General features: G+C 47.7%; 1 protein-coding gene across 1 annotated transcript in view; it reads left to right on the forward strand.

The window, feature by feature from the left end:
- Nucleotides 1-18,635, forward strand: part of LOC137504428 (calpain-8-like) — a 54,349-nt gene that overhangs the window by 6,334 nt on the left and 29,380 nt on the right. Inside the window, exons 2-5 of the mRNA XM_068232839.1 lie at nucleotides 4,941-5,010; nucleotides 11,698-11,816; nucleotides 13,056-13,189; nucleotides 16,949-17,117. Coding sequence (XP_068088940.1) covers nucleotides 4,941-5,010; nucleotides 11,698-11,816; nucleotides 13,056-13,189; nucleotides 16,949-17,117 — 492 coding nt within the window. The remainder of the gene's footprint in view (nucleotides 1-4,940; nucleotides 5,011-11,697; nucleotides 11,817-13,055; nucleotides 13,190-16,948; nucleotides 17,118-18,635) is intronic.

Genomic DNA, 18,635 nt, shown 5'->3' on the forward strand with positions numbered 1-18,635 from the left:
TTTAAACAATACCAGTACACCTGAAATAAGCATATGGGTAATTCAGTCAGGCTTCCATCAGAAACATCTGATGTGCATGCTTGTTCAGGGTCTATGGCTAAAAGTATTAGAGGCAGAGGATCAGTAGGATAGTCAGGGAATCTGCATTGTTTAAAAGGAAATAAATATGTCAGCCTCCATATCCCCCCTTGGTTGCCTCCTAATGTCCCCCTCCATGTCCCAGTGTCCTCCTGCACTGTCCCCATGTATAAATGTAATTAGCGGCAGCCGCTATCATTTACCTCATCCTAAGAGCCAGCAGCATTCAGCTGCTGCCTCTTTTGTGTCCTTGGTGTTGTCCTCCATGTCCATTTACAATGGGGACCATTGCCCTGCTCCGCCGCTCCCCCCCCCCCCATCAGTAAATGTAAGTAGCCTGGCACCCGCAGGCATCGCTCACCTGATCCTTGGAGCCTGCGCAATCAGCCACTTGTCTCTCTCACTCCTTCTCCCTAGTGCCAGTGTAACACCTCTATAATGCTTGAACTGTAAAGAAATCCTCCAGACACCAATCAAGTTTTTTTTTTTAAGAAATATTTGTATTTAATCTCAAGGATAAAACATTCAGTGACAAAACACATTTGTAAGCTTCCTTTTAAAGAAAACCTGAACTGAAAATTAAAATTAAAAATAACCATATTCACTCAAGTCATACTTACCTCCCGTGTAGTTTACTCAACAATCTTTCTCCTCTCCTGCATCCTGTTTGTCCACTGTGATCGAGGGAATTCTCTGTCCTCCATTTTGAAAATGACCACTACCCCATAACGGCTTTCTGGTCAGCACACTGTTACTGTAACATCGCACACTTGTGCCGGGTTATGTCCATGTTTCCCTATGGCTTATCAGTTGTCCTCTCAGCTATAACTGACAGCAACTGAAATATAACTGACAGCAGCTGATATATTTCAGTTCTGACAAAATGTTGTCAGAACTGGAAGGGATCACTGTAAGAAGAAAATGGTAAGACTCTGAGGGGAACTGACGGCGAGGTAACGGAGTAATGTTCATTTGAAGTTATCTAATGTGTTTATTTTAAATAATTTTACTCAGTTCAGGTTCCCTTTAAGCTGAAAGAGTATCGGTAAGCCTCTTACATATCTTCAGCCTGCTAGGATCAGGCCTAGTTCAAGAAACATCTATGTGGTACAGTTTATTAGTATTAACTTGCAAGAATCTTCCTCACACAGCACTCTGCTGTCTGCCAGCTCTTCACCGCTGTCTTTTAAACTTTCTTCACCACTGTCTCCTCAGTATCTTGTCTGCCAGCTGTTGTCACTAGGGTTGCCAGGTGTCCGGTTTTAGACCGGACAGTCCGGTTTTTGGCCGCTGTGTCCTGTCCAAAAAGGCATGTTAAACCGGACAATTAAGATGTCCGGTTTTATGCCTTTTGCCACTTGCCGCCACCCGTCCGCCAGCGCTGCGCGACCGCTGATTCGCTGCCTGGCTGTCAGTCAAAGGCACAGCCAGCCAGCTTACGCGGCGTAAGTTACGCCAGCTTAAGTACCGCCCCCGAGCCCGCGCTTCCCGACGTTGCTACGGCAACGCCAACGCTGCGTTGCCAACGCACGCATGACGTGCGTCACTCACGTCATTTGCAATGCGATTCTGCATCTGCGAAGGAAGCAAGGTAAGGTCAGGAGTCTGGAGATATGGTGAGTGAGTGACCCATAATTCTCTGGTTGTATTTCCGCTCTTTGTGTGCATTGGCTCCGCTCTATCTCCCCTCCGTATAGTCCAGGCGTGACTTTCAATCTCATTCAATCTCGCCTGAGCCCGCTGCTTACTATACTTTACACTTGAATTCATACTATTGTACAACGCAATTTATACTGTTATACTGTTATATTTGTTATATTTGCTCAAAATGTGTACATACATGTATGCGCAGATTTATATTTTAACTTTATGCCTATGTATGTCCACTTTATTGTTCTCAATAAAAAATTTTGGTGGGAAAAAAAAAATAAATTTTAAAACTTCCCGCAAGAAATCGACCACTTCACTGTGCAAAAACGCCATAAATGCATTGCATTATTTGCATAGTTTTCCAGTTTTGTAATAGTTTTCTGCTCTGTCTCTTATTATGTGCATTTACTGGTGAAAAGCGGTCTCTTATTATGTGCATTTACTGGTGAAAAGTGGTCTCTTATGTGCATGTACTGGTGAGGACAGTTAGTGACATGGCTATGTACTCTGTAATGTGCTGCAGAAGATGTCAGTGCGATATAAATACTGTAAAAAACATTTTTTTAAAAAGCCCATTGCTTAGCCCCACTCTACATAAAAGTGCGCTTCTGACTCCGCCCCTAACTCCACCCCCTGTCCGGTTTTCTCCATCAGCCGACCTGGCAACCCTAGTTGTCACACAGTCTCTCCAGACACTTTACTGCAGTCTTCACTCTTTCTTTTTCTTTAGTCCTGTCACTTGTTTCTCTGTCTCACTCTTGTATGCATTGCTGTGCTGCTGTCTCTGTGTCACTGTTGTGTCTCTGCTGTTTTCCGTTACTTCTCTTTCTGTTACAGGTATTGTTTACTTAACTGGTCTTCCCTTCTTATTCCTGACTCTCCTGGCTTATCTCTCCAGTATTGCTGCTCTTTACTGGCCTGTAGTTGTGAGTGGTCTCTCTCCTCTCCTGAATGTCTGCAGCTCTCTTTTTCTTCCTTACTTTCATTTTCAGTAGCGCTCTCTTGTCTGTGCCTCTGTCTTGCTCAGACTGTCTCACCAATGCCTGGTCTCTTGTTTTGTGCCTCTGCTCTATATTCTCCACATCACACTCATTTCTTGCTGCATCAACCCAGTCTCAACCGCTTTCCAGGATCCTCCCCCTCACTACCCTTCAACTGCCAAAACCCAACTGTTACTTCCCCTCTGCACATGCCTAACTTCTCTCTCCTCTTTTCTGCTAATGGGCTCCCCCTGGTGGCATCTGCAGGCTCTCTTTACAGCAGTGCTTTCCACAAAAATTAAATGCATATTTAACCCTTGGTGTGTGTGTCTGTTGCAATGACACACACACACAGGGTTACATTAGCACTTCCTGGACCGGCACTCGGGGGAAGGAGTGAGAGAGACAAGCGGCTGATCACGTGGGCTCCAAGGGTCAGGTGTGTGATGCCCGTGGCTGCTGCTGCTACTTACATTCACAGAGGAGGAGTGGAGCATGACACCGGGGACACGGAGGATGACACAGAGGACACGTAGGGGACAGCAGCTGATTGCCACTGACTCCCAGGATGAGGTAAGATAGAGGCTGCCGCTAATTACATTTATATAGGGACAATGCAGGTGGCCACAGGGGACATGGAGGGCGACATTAGGTGGCCACCAAGTGGGGCATTAGGAGGCCACCAATGGGGACATTAGGAGGCTACAAAGTAGGACATTAGGAGGACACAAAGGGGGCATTAGGAGGACACAACAGGGGACATTAGAAGAACATAAGGGGGGACATTAGGAGGCCACAGAGGAGGACATTAGGGGGACATTAGGAGGACACAAAGGGGGACATTAGGAGGACACAAAGGGGGACATTAGGAGGACATTAGGAGCACACAAAGGAGGCCAAGAGGAGGACACCAAAGGGGACAGGAGGAGGACACCAGGGGGGACAGGACACAATAATTGGGGGGTGAAGAACATCTACAAAATGCCCCTAGACATAGACACATCAGGTTTAGTATATTATTTCCCTGGTTTTTGCCCTCTAAACCTAGGTGCCACTTATACTCCAGAGGGTCTTATAGTCCAAAAATACGGTAACAAAGTGTAAAATGTAAAATGTTTTTTACAATTGAAAAATTCAAAAAAGTGATTGTAAGGTAGGGTCTAGATATTATTTTAATTAACACAATGCAGCGGTTTTTATATTTTCTTTTTTTTTAGAGTTAAACACCACTTAAGAGAGTAGAAGAAAATTACATAGCAAACATGGTGCTGTGTGATTTTCTTGGTATGCCACCAATGAACGGAAAATCAAAAACGCAATTGTAATGTGAAATCCAACTGATCACATGAAAATTGCACTGCAACACATGGAAAATCGCTTGGTGAAAGAAAAGGTAGTGGGAAAAGGTGTGAAGTGTTTTAGCAGTTTGTGCTGCATGAGTGTTCCTGCAGAACTACCGTATATCTCACTCCCCATAGTTATCAATGAGCTTAGAAACCCATGACTCTGTTGCTGGTTCCTTTCTTTTATGTTTTCTAACCACTGTTCACCAGGAATATCCCACAACACCTGCCCTTTTGAAAAACTCTGGCATTTGCCATCTAGTTTAGCCCTTACTACAGTCACTTTCCTATTTTAATATTACTACTGGATCATTATATAGTGCAGGATTTCAGCCTAATGCTGGGGGAAACGTATTAAACATACCGCAGTTTTCTAAAGGGCATAGATCATTAAGTGTGCTTAATATAGCATAGTATGGGGCTCCAGAGCAGGGACAAGGTCCTTCAGCACCCAAGGCTGAGACACCAAAGTGCGCCCCTCCACCCCTCCCACCCTAGCTGTCACTCACTGATTGCTATTAAACTAAGAAGGCCACAGGGTCCACAACCTCCCCAACACCTTAATATCTGGCTTGCAGGCACTGCCATGTATCCCCTTTTATTATTTCTTTCTGCTTCATACACAGCAAACTCCATTTTCATTGTGATCCATTGTATATACTCTTTGCTTACAGAGTGCTCTGATACCTGCAGTGATGAAACTAAAACCTGCCACATGCAGGCATTATGGCCAAAAAGGGAATAACATGACCATGGAATCCTTGATAGTGATAACAAGGCACCAACATCCACCGAGCAGCCCCAGTCACTATCGTCTCTGGGAGTAGCCCAGGAATGTCCGATTTCTGTTTTCTGAAGTAAACTGATACCTTGTTTTATTTGTTTGCAGGAGATCCATAATGACCCTCACTTCATTGTGGGTGGGGCTACACGTGGGGATGTCGCTCAGGGGGCTCTGAGTAAGTAACACACTGGGAGAAATCAGTGAAGTATGCTCTACCTGTAACTGTACCAAAGTGGTATGACCCACCTAAAACTGCTAGTGTGATTGGCAAGCTTCAAAGGTTCTGAAAAGACCTAGCTTCGTGACAGAGTCAGCAGAGCCAGTGCTTCCATAGAGGGGCAATTGCCCAAGGGCTCCAGAGCCTGTGAGGGCCCCCAAGGTGCCACTTGTCCCCGCCAGCTATGGTGACCCATGAGAGTGGGGATGCTGTGTGTTTACTCTGTATAGGAAAAGGAAGAGGTGAATATTGAATAATGGGAACCTTATAAAGACTTAGACATATGATGGACACCTAATGATATTGTGTGATGGGGAAGGGGGATATTGGATTGGGCCTAGCAGCCAGCTCAGGGGCCCTGAGGGGGATTTGGTTGGAAGGGGTGTCAGCCCCCTGCCCCCCCGGTTACTATTGCCCCAGAGCCCATTGTAGCTAGAACCGGCCCTTAGAGTCAGATCGATAAAGATAAAGAGGTAAAGCTCCATGGAGGACAGCTGGGCCTAATTAATAATCACCAAGTCTGGGGACTTGTCTACTGCACCACAAAGTGATATCACACTCCCCTGCTAGCAAACAATACATGCAGGCTTGTTAGGCAGAGGAGGGTTTGGAGTGCTCTGGCCACTGCAATGAAGAGAAACAGTCCGGCAGCACAAACCCCTTAACAATATGTGACAGTTGGGGGGTAGCTCTGGGATCACAGCTAGCACGCAGGAGACAGAAACGTAAATGAAAGTCCAGTTTATTAAGGACTCAGCAGCAAACAAATGAACAAATATGCTTTCTCAGCAAACAAAAACTTTAAATAAGGTTTAGGCTTACATCCGCCTGTTGGAAGAGTCCACAGTCCATGACAAAGTCCACTGTTTTTAAATAATCCAACTTTGGGAAAACAGGTCTTTACGCAAAACACACAAACAGTAGCAGTCCTGGTGTTCACCAAGCTTCTCTCCAGCTAGCAGCTCACCTGCTCCATACATAAGACACCACGCCCCCTTCACAGAGCACTCTTATCCTGGCCTGACTGCTCCCAAAACCAGGAATGGACTGGGGTGGAACAGGAAGGCCCACCCAATTCCTTCCCTCCTGTTCCAGAGCATCGGGACCCTGCAACCCGAACACAACAGGGCAACCGATGGTTGCCAAAACTACCCCGTGCTCCTTCCCCAGTCCACACCTGCTTCCAGAAAGGACCCTTGTACAAAACAAGGGGCCACATATCTTCCATCCAGGACCCATCCCTTGAGTCCTGTACATATCCCCCCCCCTCTGCCTCAACTCCAGGGAGGTAGAGGCATTAGAGGAGCCCAAACAATGGACTCGGGAGAGGGCATCAGCATTCTGATGCAGTCTCCCAGGCCTATGCTCCACTATATATTTGAACTCTTGTAATGCAAGAAACCATCGGGTCACCCTGGCATTTGACCCCTTGTTCTGTTTCATCCATGTGAGAGGGGCATGATCAGACACCAACCGGAATCTCCTACCCAGCAGATAGTAGCGAAGAGAGTCCAAAGCCCACTTAATGGCCAAACACTCTCGCTCCACTACTGCATATTTTTTTTCAGCTGGGTTGAGTTTCCGGCTGAGAAAAATCACTGGATGCTCCTCTCCATTGACGACTTGTGACAAAACAGCCCCTAGACCCACATCTGAAGCATCCGTCTGAACTACGAATTCCCTGGAAAAATCAGGAGCTACCAGAATGGGATGTTGGCAAAGTGCAGACTTGAGTTCCCTGAAAGCCTTTTCAGCCTCAGAGTTCCACTTTATCATGACTGACTTCCTGCCTTTTGTTAGATCAGTCAAAGGGGCTGCAAGTGAGGAAAAATTTGGTATGAATCTTCTGTAATACCCGACTATGCCCAGAAATGCACGCACTTGTTTTTTTGACAAGGGCCGGGGCCAATTTTGAATGGCTTCTATTTTTTTTAACTGTGGCTTTACCATCCCCTTTCCTACCACATATCCCAGATATCGTGCCTCTTCCATCCCTATTGCACACTTTTCAGGGTTCACCGTGAACCCACCTTCCCTCAGCGAGTCTAACACCGCCTGCACTTTTGGCAAGTGGGACTCCCAGTCCCTACTGAAGATGACAATATCATCCAGGTACACTGAGGTGTACCTCTGGTGGGGTCTGAGCAACTTGTCCATTGCCCTTTGGAACGTGGCTGGAGCAGTTTGTAACCCAAAAGGCATCCTGCAGTACTGGAAATGGCCATCGGGGGTGGAGAAAGCCGTTTTTTCTTTGGCAGACTCAGCCAACGGAATCTGCCAATACCCTTTTGTAAGATCAAGGGTAGTAATATAGCGAGCAGGGCCTAATCTTTCAATTAATTCATCTACCCGCGGCATTGGGTAGGCATCAAATTTGGAGACTTCATTAAGTTTTCTGAAATCATTGCAGAATCTGAGAGTACCATTGGGCTTAGGTACCAACACGATTGGGCTTGACCACTCACTCTGCGATTCCTCAATGATTCCCAAATGTAGCATTTTCTTAATTTCCTCTGAGACTGCCTTCCTTCGGGCCTCAGGTATGCGATAGGGTCGCACACAGACCCTTACTCCTGGCTCTGTAAAAATGTCATGTTTGATGACATTAGTGAGTCCAGGTAAGTCTGAAAACAGATCCTTATTTCTCTGCAGGAATTCTCTCACTTGTTGGGTCTGAGCTTTAGTCAAAGTGGTAGCTACCTGGATGCTGCTAGTGCTCCCTTGAGAATCAACTCGTGCACCTGCCAAAACAGCCACAGGCTCCCGATCTTTCCAGGGTTTCAATAGATTTATATGATAAACCTGGTAGGGTTTTCTTTTCCCGGGCTGGTGTACCTTATAATTAACTTCTCCAATTTTTTCAACAATTTCAAAAGGGCCTTGCCATCGAGCCAAAAACTTACTTTCCACGGTGGGAATGAGTACAGCGACTCTGTCACCCACCTGAAAGTGTCTTAGCTTCGCAGATCGATTGTACACTCTGCGCTGTGCGTCTTGAGCGTTTAACAAATGTTCTTTAACCAATGGCAGAACCCCTGAAATTCTCTCCTGCATTTGGGACACATGTTCCAACACACTTTTGTGTGGACTAACTTCACTCTCCCAGGCCTCTTTTACCACATCCAACAATCCCCGAGGTCTGCGACCGTACACCAGCTCAAACGGGGAAAACCCTGTAGATGCCTGTGGAACCTCCCTAATTGCAAATAATAATGCAGGAAGTAAATAATCCCAGTTCTTTCCATCTTTTTCCACCACCCGTTTCAACATTTGTTTTAGGGTCTTATTAAAACGCTCTACAAGGCCATCTGTCTGTGGATGATAGACGGACGTATGCAGTTGTTTTATTTGGAACAACCTACAAACGTCCGCCATCACCCTCGACATAAACGGTGTGCCCTGATCGGTGAGAATTTCCTTGGGAAACCCAGTCCTTGAGAACATCTGAAAAAGTTCTCGAGCAATCGCCTTGGACGTAGCCTTTCTCAAGGGAATAGCTTCCGGGTAACGGGTGGCATAATCAAGGATTACCAGTATGTACTGATGACCTCGAGCAGACTTTACCAAAGGGCCTACTAAATCCATAGCTATACGTTGAAATGGCACCTCAATGATGGGCAGGGGCACCAAAGGGCTACGAAAATGTGGGGCCGGAGCAGTCAACTGGCAAGTAGGACAGGTTACACAATATGTTTTTACCTCGGACTTCAAACCTGGCCAGTAAAAACGATCCATTACTCGGGCCTCAGTTTTCTCAGCCCCCAGGTGGCCTCCCAACACATCATTATGTGCCATGTCCAACACCATGCGCCTGTAAGGCTGAGGAACCAATAACTGCTCAGTCACCTCCTCTTGAACCTTGGCGACTCTATACAGCAGATCATTATTAAGGGCAAAATAGGGCCACCGCTCATCAGCCCCAGGCTCTTGAGGAACCCCATTAACAACAGTAATTTGTTCTCGGGCACGAGTTAGAGTGGGATCCCTCATCTGTGCAGTGCCAAACTGTTCCCGTGACACCTCTAAATCAGGCTGTACCGGCTGAGAGGAGTTATTCTCATCTTCCTCCCCTATCATAACCTGTAAAGGAGAGAAATCCCCCCCCTCAGAGTGCAACTCGACCTCTGTACTGGCATGTTCCCCATTCTTTTGATCATCAAGTACATTATCAGCATTATTACAATTAAGCTGGTCACAATCATCCTCTGGCATTTCAATAATAACATCATCATTATTATGTTGTATGTTTTTCACACTGCCACCATCGACTGGAGACAGGGGGAAAACATCAGACTGTCCCCGAAACTCTGGGCGAGAAACAGACTCCCACAGTTCCCAAAATAGGGGAAAGTCCCGTCCCACAATTACAGGATGCAGCAGATTGCTTACCACTCCAACCTCATGCTTGATGGTGCCACTGACAGTGGTGAAAGTCACAGCCACCACTGGATAGGTCCTGGTGTCCCCATGGATACACACAACCTGGAGGACTTTGGCAGCAAAACCAACCTCACCAAGTACACTGGCTCGTACCAGGGTCACCATACTTCCTGAGTCCAACAGTGCCCTGATTGGTACTTGGTTAACTGACACCATGCACTCAAACTGCCCCTGTCCAGGAATAGGGCGCACAGTGCAAACTTGATGAGCAAAGAAAGAAAGTTTCCGGAGTGCTCCACATTGCATAGGTTCCTCTTGCACAGGGCATTGGGCCCTAGTGTGTCCCCAAGCATTACACCTCCAACACGGTCCGACTTGGCGGGATGTAGATGGACCAGTCAGCTTCTCCCTGGGGAAAGTGAGACTCCGTGATAAAGACAAATTTTCCTTTGGTCGGACAACCCCGGTTTTCCCTCTGGCGGGGTTAAGCAGTTCCTCTGTAGCGGTGTACCTCTCAACCATTTCCACCAACTGTTCTGCCGTTTTTGGATCGCCATGACTCACCCATCGTTGTAGGTCAACAGGTAAGGAGCGTAGATACCGATCCACCACCACCCGCTCGACCATCTGCGGTCCCGTTAAGGCTTCAGGTTGTAGCCACTTTGTCACTAGTTGAATTAGATCAAACATCTGGGACCTGGGAGGCAAGGTGGTCTGGTAGGTCCAACGGTGTACCCGCTGAGCACGGACAGCTGTAGTGACCCCGAGGCGTGCGAGGATTTCGGCCTTTAGCTTGTCATAGTTCACAGAATCAGCTGGAGCCAGATCATAATACGCCTTCTGGGGTTCTCCAGACAGAAAGGGGGCTATCAGGCCTGCCCACTTATCTTTCGGCCACCCCTCCCGCTCGGCAGTCCTCTCAAAGGTAGTAAGAAACGCTTCCACATCATCAGTGGGGGTCATCTTCTGGAGGAAATGGCTGGCTCGAGTGGTTGCCTGGTTGCTATGGGCAACCGCAGCTGACTCCCTTCCTGAAGCAAGCTGCTGCACTGCCTCGGCTAATACCTTTGCCTGTACGGCAGCAGATTCTTGTAACGCCACCAGCTGGGCACCTGTGGAGTTTTGCTGAGTCGCCATGGCTGTCAGCTGCGCCTGCATGGTTTCCTGCTGAACTTGAGCGGCCTCTCTTAGGGCTGTCAGATGGGCCTCTGTGGTCTGTTGCTGCACCACCATGCTTTGCTGTAATTGGACTGTGGCCTGGGCCAGCTGATTCAACAGTCCCTCCATCTTTGAACAAGCACTGTCTCTTTAAATGTCAGTTTTCAAAAAAAAAAAAAAAAAAATTTTCTGCCGTGCTGCTTGCCCGCATCCGAGCACCAGTTGTGACAGTTGGGGGGTAGCTCTGGGATCACAGCTAGCACGCAGGAGACAGAAACGTAAATGAAAGTCCAGTTTATTAAGGACTCAGCAGCAAACAAATGAACAAATATGCTTTCTCAGCAAACAAAAACTTTAAATAAGGTTTAGGCTTACATCCGCCTGTTGGAAGAGTCCACAGTCCATGACAAAGTCCACTGTTTTTAAATAATCCAACTTTGGGAAAACAGGTCTTTACGCAAAACACACAAACAGTAGCAGTCCTGGTGTTCACCAAGCTTCTCTCCAGCTAGCAGCTCACCTGCTCCATACATAAGACACCACGCCCCCTTCACAGAGCACTCTTATCCTGGCCTGACTGCTCCCAAAACCAGGAATGGACTGGGGTGGAACAGGAAGGCCCACCCAATTCCTTCCCTCCTGTTCCAGAGCATCGGGACCCTGCAACCCGAACACAACAGGGCAACCGATGGTTGCCAAAACTACCCCGTGCTCCTTCCCCAGTCCACACCTGCTTCCAGAAAGGACCCTTGTACAAAACAAGGGGCCACATATCTTCCATCCAGGACCCATCCCTTGAGTCCTGTACAAATACTATCAATTACTAAAATACTGCAAAAACAGATATTGTAGGATTTGTACAATAACTGACATCGAAACAGAAATAAAGCACATGTAACAATGCAATAAACTACACAAACTAATGAAATAATGGTGCACAGAGACAGCCCCACAGCTGAGGACATACAGTAGATACACGCCCCTAAAAGCTTCAAGGTTTTCTTAATCCTATGAACGCTAACTTTTGTAAAAAAAAATTGCTCTTATTGTATAAGATATTAAAAAACTTAACAATATGTTTTTTAAAGTCCTGTCCTCATTACATAGGTGACTGCTGGGTTCTAGCTGGCATCTCCTCTCTGACACTGGAGAAGGATTTGCTGGCCCAGGTGGTTCCTCAAGATCAGAGCTTTAAGAAGGACTATGCTGGAATCTTCCACTTCCGGGTAAGACTATAGTCTCATTCATTTTGTTTTACGCAACTTCTCCAAAATCCTTGCCTTCCTGACCCCAGATGCTGCCAAACTCCTTGTCTATGCCCTCATCATCTTCCGCCTGGACTACTGGAACCCCCTCCTGTAAGGCCTCCCTCTGAATCGCATTGCCCACCTCCCGCCCGATTTCCTTCAATCCTTCATGAACGCAGCAGAGAACCTGGAGACAGTGGCGTAGCTAAGGAGCTGTGGGCCCCGATGCAAGTTTTACAATGGGGCCCCCCAGGCACTCTATACATAACAATTGATACGGCGCACCAAAATCTGACAATGGCAACTACAGTGTCAGAGGTGCAAGAAGGGGATGGGGAAGAGCTTGTTAATGTTTACCACTACTCAATGTATATATAGAAGTGATTATTATGAGCACAGGACCAATAGAGAGCTAATACTGTAGTTGAGGGAGGGCCCTTCGGGGCCCCTCTGGCCCAAGGGCCCCGATGCGGTCGCTACCGCTGCACCCCCTATTGCTACGCCCCTGCCTGGAGATGTTCTAGATGTGGGGGGTTGAATGAGAGTGGTGAGTCAAGGGTGACACAAAGGTAGCAGATTTGAGGGACGTGGTCTTCTGCGCATGCGTGAGTGTGCAGCATGCCTCTCACGATCACGCTCCCGGCCATGGTAGCACAATCACAGAGTCTACATAAGAACACAACTCGCCCGAGCGTCATAATCTTATGGAGCAGAACTTTTGCGTGGTACCTGAAAGACTTCTAGGGGCTATAAGAAGTCCCAAGTGAGTAAAGCTTTTCTTTTACAGCTCACTTTATGGATCCTTTAAGTTCTCCCTGACGTCTATAACAGGGCAGGTTCAAGTAACAATTGGGCCCTATGGCAAAATTAGCCTGGGGGGCCCCCATCAGACACCCACAACCAAAAAGCATCATTAGAGTCCCTTTGTTGCAGCCAAATTTCCCTCCTGGGCCCCTGAGCTGGCTGCTGACCCTCCCCCAATCACCTCCCAACTTAACAGACTCTGCAGAGTCCCTGGGGAGCAACAGCTAAGATAGGGAGGGACACCTTGGGGGCCCCTACAGGCTCTGGGGCAATTCCCCATTTTTTCCTATGGTAGCTCCGGCCCTGCTCTATAAATTAGGGCCTTAATTCCTAGACAGTGAGTCATCTCATGTGTCATCTTAGCACTCCTGACAATCATTATGCTATACCAAATGTCTACTCTCCCTCTCTCAGATGTGGCAGTATGGAGAGTGGGTGGATGTTGTTGTGGACGACCATCTTCCCACCAAGAATAAAAGGCTGATGTTCGTACAGTCTGCAGATGGGAGTGAATTCTGGAGCGCACTGCTGGAGAAGGCCTACGCCAAGTAAGCTCCTTCAACATCCTATTCTCTTGAGTTATATGCAGAGAAGTGGTGTTTAAATACAGGTTTCCTACTTTGGAAACCCAGATTATGGCATTTTACCCAGTGGACAGGGTCACAGGGAGGTCACTCACGTGTGGTTCACAATGTGCTAAGCTAGATTCAGTGCAGGGCAGTGTCTAGGCTACAGAGCTTCCAGACCAGAGCAGTGTGCCCACCATAGACTGGGCACACTGATTGCAATGTGGTAGCCAGAGGTGCCCCCTAGTATTAGTCACAATATAGCTAGCCAGAGGTGGCCCTTAATACGTAGCCCCTAATCCTGTATGGGTAGCCAGATGCAGTCTCCATTACAAGATGCCCCCAGTATAGGTAGCCAGGGAGCCCCTCCCGTGTAGGTAGTCAGGGCGCCCAGCATATAGGTAGCCAGAAAGCCCCCCCCCCCTGTTTAGCCAGAGAGCCCTCCGTATGACAGAGAGCCTCCATTTAGGTAGCTAAAGAGCCCCCCATGTAGTCAGAGACCCCTGTATAGCCAGAGACCCTTTTTAGCCAGCAAGCCCTCCATTTAGGTAGCCAGAGAGCCCCCATATAGCCCCCTATTTAGCAAGAGGCCCCCGCCACCCCATTTAGGTAGCCAGAAAGGCCCAAGTATAACCAGAGAGCCATCCGTTTAGCTATGGAGCCCCCACTTAGATAACCAGATAGCCTACCCCCATTTAGGTAGCCAGAGCCCCCCCCCCCCCCTTGTTAAGGTAGGGAGAGATAGCCCCCATGTAGTCAAAGAGCCCCCCATTTAGCTAGAGTGCCCTTTTAGGTAGCCAAGGAGAGGATCTGTTTAGCCTGAGAGCTCCCACCTTCAGCCAGAGCCCCCCTTTAGCTAGAGCAGAGGGGGAGGGGGGCAGCAGCAGTGGACACCTGTAGGTAGCCAGATTGCAGGAGAGTGAGGAGAGAGCTTGCAGAGTGGCATCGGGAGCATTACTCACTTGTCCGAGACCCACAAGTGCTGTCCGCATCTTCTTTCCTGCTTCTCAGCTTCCCGTATCACTGTTAACAGCGCCCACTGTAGTCATGCTGTTACCAGTGAGACAAGAACCCGATGAGCAGGAACGGAGATGCGGGCAGCATGTGTACGTCTCAGAAAAGTGAGTTATGCTCTCCACTCTGCAAGTTCCCTCCTCACCCTTCTCACCCACAGCTGTTGCGCCCCCTCCCCTGCTCCCACCGTAGCAGCACTCTGGGCGAAGTCCCGTTATGCCCACCCCTAAAGGCGGGCATGCTCTAGTGCTTCCTCTTTCTGGCTTAAAAGGAAGAAGCGTCGGAGTCACGTGAAGCACGGCATGGACCGCAACCCCGTGACCTTGTCTGCTGTACAACTTCTGAGAGCAGATGGAGATAAAATACATGAACTATTTTATTTTTTTTCTAACTCTGGGACACTTAATAGGCTGGCACTGAGCAGAGGCAACAAAACATTGAATCTAGTTTGTAAATGTTTAAATATAAAAGAAAACCGTGGGACATCTAAAATAATGCCATTTTTAGGAGTAGGAGCAGAAATACAATTGTTTATCTCATCAGTTTATTTTCACCTTGGGTTCTCTTTAACCTCCCTGGCGGTTCATTTCTTTCTGGATTTATGGGTCTAAAAGTGGTAAATTTTTTCAAGAATTGTAGGCCTCCCATTCTTAACCACTTGCCGACCGCGCACTCATAACGCGCGTCGGCAAAGTGGCAGCTGCAGAACCTGCGTCGCCGGCTGCAGGCTAATTAATCAGGAAGCAGCCGCTCGCACGAGCGGCTGTTTCCTGTCAATTCACGGCGGGGGGCTCCATGAATAGCCTTCGGGCCGCCGATCGCGGCTCGCAGGCTAAATGTAAACACAAGCGGAAATAATCCGCTTTGTTTACATTGTACGGCGCTGCTAACAGTAGCAGCGTTGTACCAGATCAGCGATCCCCGGCCAATCAGCGGCCGGGGATCGCTGTCACATGACAGGCAGGAGCCTGTTAGAGGCTGCACAGGACAGATCCGTTCCGGTGCAGCCTCTGATCTTCGGGGAAGGGAGGTAGGAGAGGGAGGGGGGAATGTCGCCGCGGAGGGGGGCTTTGAGGTGCCCCCCCCGCAAACCTCAGGCAGGCAGGAGCGATCAGACCCCCCCTGCACATCATCCCCATAGGGGGTAAAAAAGGGGGGCGATCTGGTCGCTCTGCCTGCTACCTGATCTGTGCTGGGGGCTGCAGAGCCCACCCAGCACAGATCACAGAATACAGCGCTGGTCCTTAAGGGGGGGGGGGGGTAAAGCGTGGGTCCTCAAGTGGTTAAGTCATAACTCACCGAAATATGTCAGACACAAAATTGTTGAAATAATTCATTTATGAATAAACTTAAAAATTAGAGGAACCGTACAAATAAGGCACCAGACTATGCAGTATGTACATATATACCCAATGCCGATTCTCTCCCTTAAGGCAAGGTGCAACATTTGCATCAGGTGGCAGAGATTACAGTAGGAAGAAAACAAGACTCACAGACTCACAGCCAGCCAGAGTGCTATTGTGTTGAGCTGCAGCATGTCATGAGAGAACATTAAATGAAGCAAAGCAAATTGTCGAGTGCTGTGCGATCATTCCAAATCGGTTGGGGTCCACATCCTCACAAGTTTGCCTCAGGCAGCAAAAAGTCTAGAACCGGCCCTGTATATACCTAATACACCTCACGCTTGGGGTATATTGGCACAGAGGGCAACGGAATGGCACAGAGGGCTACAACATAATCGGAGCAGATGAAGCATGATTCCTTTTCGAATTTTTGTCCTTTGCTATCAGTCTTAGGCGGCAGACAGAGTGTAGTCAAAATCCAGGCAGAGGTCAGTGCAGGTGGCAGTCAGAGAGTCGTCAAAATCCAGGCAGAGGTCAGTGCAGGTGGCAGACAGAGAATAGTCAAAATCCAGGCAAAAATCGGCAACAGTATAGGCAGATCAGCAGAAGCACTTAGCGCAGAAGCAGTTGGGAACCAAATGTCTATATTGTTAACGTCCTGTGCTTTCAAATGAGCTTATTTGCTATCTCTGCCGTGGCAGTCATGTGACATGGGAGAGATCAAATTACAACTTGTGATTAGAGACAAATGAGGGGGAATTAGACAGGCTAATCTCTCTACATACATACAGAATGCATTTCTCTCTGTTTACCTTCTGTCCTGTGCAAGGGATCTGGTCCACAGGGGGATTAGGCAGGCTAAACTCTCTGCATGCATACAGGCTGCATTTCTCTGTTTTTACCTTCTGTCCTGTGCAAGAGATCGGGGTCCAGAGATGGGGTTAGGCAGGCTAAACTTTCTCCATACATACAGCCTGCATTTCCCCAATTGTCTTCTGTCCTGTGCACTTTAAATTTTGCACTGCCCCCTGATGATGTCAGGCCACTCGCATACCGCCGCACCGCCTCTGATTGGCCACTGGGATCCAGGAAGAACAGAGAAGATGGGGATCCCAGTGGCCGGCAGGAGAGCCGCTGGGCAGCGTCGATTGCATGCGGGACTCGGGTAAGCAGCAGGAGCTGCCATTTTAGCTAGTTCGGGCTTACCGCTCCTAGCATCTAAACCTTAGCCCAAGCTATGCTCAGGATTACCGCCAAGGAGGTTAAAGAGTCTTTTAGGACCTGCTTTCTGGACAATAGATGAGGTGTGTAACAAAGAGACTTGTAGCGGAAAGCAGATACTACATTTCATATACGAATGTGTTTATTTTTACGTTACTGACAGGCTCAATGGATCCTATGAGGCACTGAACAATGGATATCCAAAAGAGGCACTAGAAGATTTCACAGGAGGCATATCTGAGTCATATATGTTGGACCATCCACCTGCTGATCTTTTCCAGACCATCCAAAATGCTCTGAAGGAAGACTCTCTCATCGGATGCTATACCAAAGTAAGATGCGATTTCTGAAATCTTGGGGGTAATTTAGGTCAAAGTACAACTCCATGGACCCGAAACGTCTGCTATCAGGGGGGTGGCTCCAAGCCAGCTTAGACCCACTATTGGTATATGAAAGTCCAAAAGAGATCTTGGATTCTTGGTCAGCAGAGCTGGGACGAGGTCCTCCAGCACCTAAGCCTGAGAAACCAAAGTGTGTCCCCCTACCCCCAGCTCCCACCCCAGCCACCACACACTTATTGCTATTAGACTAAGAGCACCCCAACACCCTAATCTTTAGTTATCTGTCTTGCAGTCACTGCCATGTATCCCGTTTTCTTATTTCTCTCTGCTTCAAACACAATAGAAGAATGATAGCTGAGTGATTTGTGCGCCCCTCCTACACTGCGCCCTGAGGCTGGAGCCTCTCTCACCTCTGCCTTGGCAGAAATATCTCTCTTCTTCCCTCTCTGTCAAGTATATCACACCTACAGCATTCCCAATATCCATATTAGCATTCACCACCTCATAAAAACTGAGCTTGTTAGTCAAACAGGACCTCTCCTTAGTAAACCCATGCTGATGCTGAGACATTAGATTATTCTATGCTATGAAATCTGGTATAGCATCTCTTAGGAACCCCTCAAATAGTTTGCACACAACTGAGGTTAAGCTTACAGGCCTATAATTTCCTGGATCTGATTTTTTGACCTTCTTAAATAATGGTAAAACGTGGTTTTACGGCAATCTATTGGAACTATTACACTTGAAAGAGAGTGATTTTGGGAGCATTTTGCGATTTTTTTTATACCTTCCATTGTAGCAAAATCGCCCAAAAAATGATGCAGGCAGCGATTTGGTTAGCGGAAGGCTGACGAAACACACAAATATGTCCCATAAGTACTCATTGCACAAGAGCTTTTTTCGAAATTGCCGGCACTTAAAAAATAGCGGTGTGAACAAGCCCTTAGTGTCTCACTGACCATCTCTAATAGTGCTCACTACATAATAAGACAGTGGCCTCAATTCACTAAGATCGTGCTGGAGATAATAAGGCAAGAGAAAACTTACCTCCACACATCGATCTTGCCTTATTAAAGTGTAGAGATACGTTTTCACAGTCAGAGAGCTATCTTAACTCTTCAGTCTTTAAAGTGAACCTCCGGACTAAAAATCTACTCAGCGGAACGGAAAAGCCTTGCTGTTTCTTTAAAGGGGAACTAAAGAGAGAGGTATATGGAGGCTGCCATGTTTATTTCCTTGTAAGCAATATCAGTTGCCTGGCTGTCCTGCTGATCCTCTGCCTCTAATACTATTAGCCATAGCCCCTGAACAAGCATGCAGCAGATCAGGTGTTTCAGACTTTAAAGTCAGATCTGACAAGACTAGCTGCATGCTTGTTTCTGGTGTTATTCAGATACTACTGCAGAGAAATAGACCAGCAGGGCTGCCAGGCAACTGGTATTGATTAAAAGGAAATAAATATGGCAGCCTCCGTATACCTCTTACTTCAGTTCCCCTTTAACAGTTTCA

This window comes from Hyperolius riggenbachi, chromosome 4 (genome assembly GCF_040937935.1).
Source record: "Hyperolius riggenbachi isolate aHypRig1 chromosome 4, aHypRig1.pri, whole genome shotgun sequence".
Taxonomy (NCBI): Eukaryota; Metazoa; Chordata; class Amphibia; order Anura; family Hyperoliidae; genus Hyperolius; species Hyperolius riggenbachi.